At 35.2% G+C, this 3,589-nt stretch overlaps 1 protein-coding gene across 4 annotated transcripts in view; it reads right to left on the reverse strand.

Annotated features, from left to right (window-relative positions):
* LOC108745371 (arginyl-tRNA--protein transferase 1) overlaps window positions 1-3,589 on the reverse strand; it is a 13,486-nt gene that overhangs the window by 3,997 nt on the left and 5,900 nt on the right. For 3 of the 4 annotated variants that reach the window (XM_018481497.1, XM_018481501.1, XM_018481499.1), the window contains exons 4-6: window positions 1,925-2,058; window positions 1,109-1,521; window positions 48-209 (exon numbers count right to left, since the gene is read on the reverse strand). In XM_018481497.1, coding sequence (XP_018336999.1) covers window positions 48-209; window positions 1,109-1,521; window positions 1,925-2,058 — 709 coding nt within the window. The remainder of the gene's footprint in view (window positions 1-47; window positions 210-1,108; window positions 1,522-1,924; window positions 2,059-3,589) is intronic. The other variant, XM_018481500.1, reaches the window with a different exon arrangement.

The raw sequence follows: 3,589 nt of genomic DNA on the forward strand, positions 1-3,589 counted from the left end.
TTATCGCATAACAAATAACTGTCAGATAATTTAAATCTATAAATTACCTGCAGAGGCGACTTCACGAGAAATCTCGTGTAACGTTGCTCTGTGAGCTTCTCAGGTGATACTCCATGTATTGTATTTTGATACTTTTTATAAAGCTCATAAGATTCTTTCGAAGTTTTTCGATATTCGGAACTCATCGGTGCAGTTCGAACCAGTCTCAACTTAAAGTGTAAATAACTTAATATAAAACTTTATCTGGACAAGGAAACGAATAATTATCTCTATAAAATACATGTGAACTAATCGAATAAAGTAAAGAACGCCGAACGATTAAAGTTAGATGTTACGAATATATTTAATCAATTTTTTGTTCCAAATGTGATTGCGCGCCGATAATTGTCGGACTTTCAACACAATCATTATGAAACCTTTAATAATCCTTTCTAAATAAAACCCTTAAAAAACGGAAAGAAATTTATTGCGAAAAATATTACCTCAGCCAGGGTTCAAACCTGGGACCTCTCAACTTGCCGGGAAGAGTGTCTTAGCCAATTCGACCACTGAGGCTTCAAGGCTTCAAGGCTTTTTAGGGGTTTTATTTAGAAAGGATTATTAAACGTTTCATAATGATTGTGTTGAAAGTCCGACAATTATCGGCGCGCAATCACATTTGGAACAAAAAATTGATTAAATACATTCGTAACATCTAACTTTGATCGCTCGACGTTTTTTACTTTATTCGATTTATTCATACACGGTCGTTCTTCTTATAATGTTTACATGTGAACTAGTTGTAATTGGTTTATAAACAGATCGGAAAAACGAGTGATGAAAAAATAATATAGATTAATTTCGCAATGTAATTAAACATATATGTTGAGCGTTCGACATAGAGGCAGCATTATATATAAAATAGCATTATTTAACAAATATTTACTATAATCAAGCTTTTTATTTGTTTTATTACTTTTCTTTCATAAAAATTGGAGAAAAGAGGACCATACCGAGATGCATATAATAAATAAGAAAGAATATTATTCTACAAGTAATAAAGAATTAGGAAACATCTGACAAAATAAGTAATAACGATTTTAGAGTTTAATCAATGACATCATTTTACCTCCAACTTCTTCAATCCAGTGTACACTTCTTCGAATAATTCCTCCACAGTTTTAATGCAATTCTGTTGCTTCCTTTCTCTCATGATATTTTCAATTTCGCTCTGCGATTTACCTTGAGCCAGCAACTTATTTTTTTTACGCTCTATGCGTAAGACCTTCGCCTTTTTGCAAGGTATTATATCGACGAGTTCATTTCTAATGTGCAAACTATTTTTGCTATTGGCATTTGTTAGTTGTGCTTGACTGCTATTTGATACAAAAGTAGAATTCTCTTGAGTTTCTGTTTTCATTAGATTGATAGACAATCTTTCGTCGACTTCATCGTCAACAGACGAAACATTGATCTGAGATTCATTTTTCTGTGCTCTCTTTAGATGTTTAGAATAATTTAATGCTTCTTCGTTGCTTATGTCTATAAATATTATAAAGTTAGTGAGCTATCCGCGAATGTCACTGGCTCATGTTCAGCAGAAAAAGCAATTATTACAAAATTCCTTAATAACTTTTTACCCTAGTTCTTCACTTGTAAATGTACGAACCAATTATATTTAACCCTTATAATCTCTTTATAATCACACTGGGGTTAAAATAATCCCAGAGTGCATTTAATCAATAATTTTATTTACTTCATAGAAAAAAAAATAAATACGCAATCGGTTAAATGCGCTCTTGAGTCATTTTGATCTCGGTGTGACCATTACAGAACTTTTAAGAAGTATGACCACAAAAGATTAAAAATCTTACAATAATTATAAAGCTGTTCTATTGAATACAATCATTATTATACACAGATCAAAATATTCTAAAAATTTTACCTATATTATCTCGTTGATCTTCGGCCGTACCTTCTCCAACATTGTCCTTCGTTAATTCATTCTTCAAAAATTTAGTCATCCGCTTTAAGATTTTTTTCTGAGACTTTGATATTCTAAAATCTAGAGCTTCGCATCTAAAAATCATTATCCATACATGTTCAATGCGTCAAACTTCTGTTTCATTCATAATTAAGCAAAATCAAATCCCCTTCAAATTTAGAAATATTATGGTATTGGGAGTATAAATAAGTTTCCGCCGTTTGACAAACAATGGCGCTACCAGTATGTTATAGTTAAAATTGTCAGCTCACAAAACGTCATATCGTAAGGTTGGACATCTGGCAAGAACATAACCTTGAAATATTAGCGATTTTGCATCAGCATCTTATATCTTTTTTCGTGCGAAAATGTCGAGTTTTGAGCCGAATAAGCATCATTTGCGGGAGCTTTTGATTTACTTCTTTAATTTGAAGAAATCTGCAACTGAGGCGCATCGATTGCTTGTAGAAGCATATAGTGAGGCTGCCTTAAGTGAGCGAAGTTGTCGTGAGTGGTTTCAAAAGTTTAAGAAGAACGGTGAATTTGACGTCGAAGACAAAGAACGTAGCGGAAGGCCGAAAATGTACGAAGACGCGGAATTGGAAGCATTATTGGATGAAGATTCGTGCCAAACGCAAGAAGCACTTGCACTTACATTAGGAGTGACTCAACCAGCAATTTCACATCGCTTAAAATCGTTGAGAATAATTCAAAAGCAAGGAAATTGGGTTCCAGAACTGAAGCCGAGAAACGTTGAACGCCGATTTTTCACATGTGAAATGCTGCTTGCCAGGCATAAACGAAAGGGTTTTTTGCATCGTGTAGTCACTGGTGATGAAAAATGGATCCACTACGATAACCCAAAGAAGAAGAAATCATGGGGACCACCTGGCCATGCTTCAACATCGACAGCCAAGCCGAACATTCATGGGAAAAAGCTCATGTTGTGTTTGGTGGGATCAGCTAGGTGTCGTTTATTATGAGTTGCTCAAACCGAACGAAACCATTACTGGGGCTCTCTACCGAACACAATTGATGAGATTGAGCCGAGCACTCAAGGAAAAACGCGCCCACTACTACTCCAGACACGACAAAGTTATTATTCTTCTGCATGATAATGCTCGTCCACATGTTGCGGCGCCGGTCAAAACCTACTTGGAAACACTCAATTGAGAAGTTTTACCCCACCCGCCGTATTCACCAGACATTGCTCCTTCTGATTACTACCTGTTTCGATCGATGGCGCATGGCCTGTCTGAGCAACACTTCACATCATATGAAGATACCAAAAATTGAGTCGATTCGTGGATAGCTTCAAAAAATGAAGCGTTTTTCCGACGCGGTATCCATATGCTGCCAGAAAGATGGGAAAAAGTAGTGGCTAGCGATGGACAATACTTCGAATAAAACATTAGGTACCGTTCTTTCACAATAAATGCCCAATTTTTGATAAAAAAACGGCGGAAACTTATTTATAAATTATCCCCCTAATAAATTTGGTCACTTATACTACACTGAATTACCTAGTGTACATTAAAGATGCTTTATAAAGGGTGTCCCAAAATTAACGCAAGATTTGAATTTGTGCAGTAAAGTGTTGGCAACCAAAAAAAAAAAACAATTTAA

This window comes from Trachymyrmex septentrionalis, unplaced genomic scaffold (genome assembly GCF_001594115.1).
Source record: "Trachymyrmex septentrionalis isolate Tsep2-gDNA-1 unplaced genomic scaffold, Tsep1.0 scaffold139, whole genome shotgun sequence".
In the NCBI taxonomy this organism is placed as follows: Eukaryota; Metazoa; Arthropoda; class Insecta; order Hymenoptera; family Formicidae; genus Trachymyrmex; species Trachymyrmex septentrionalis.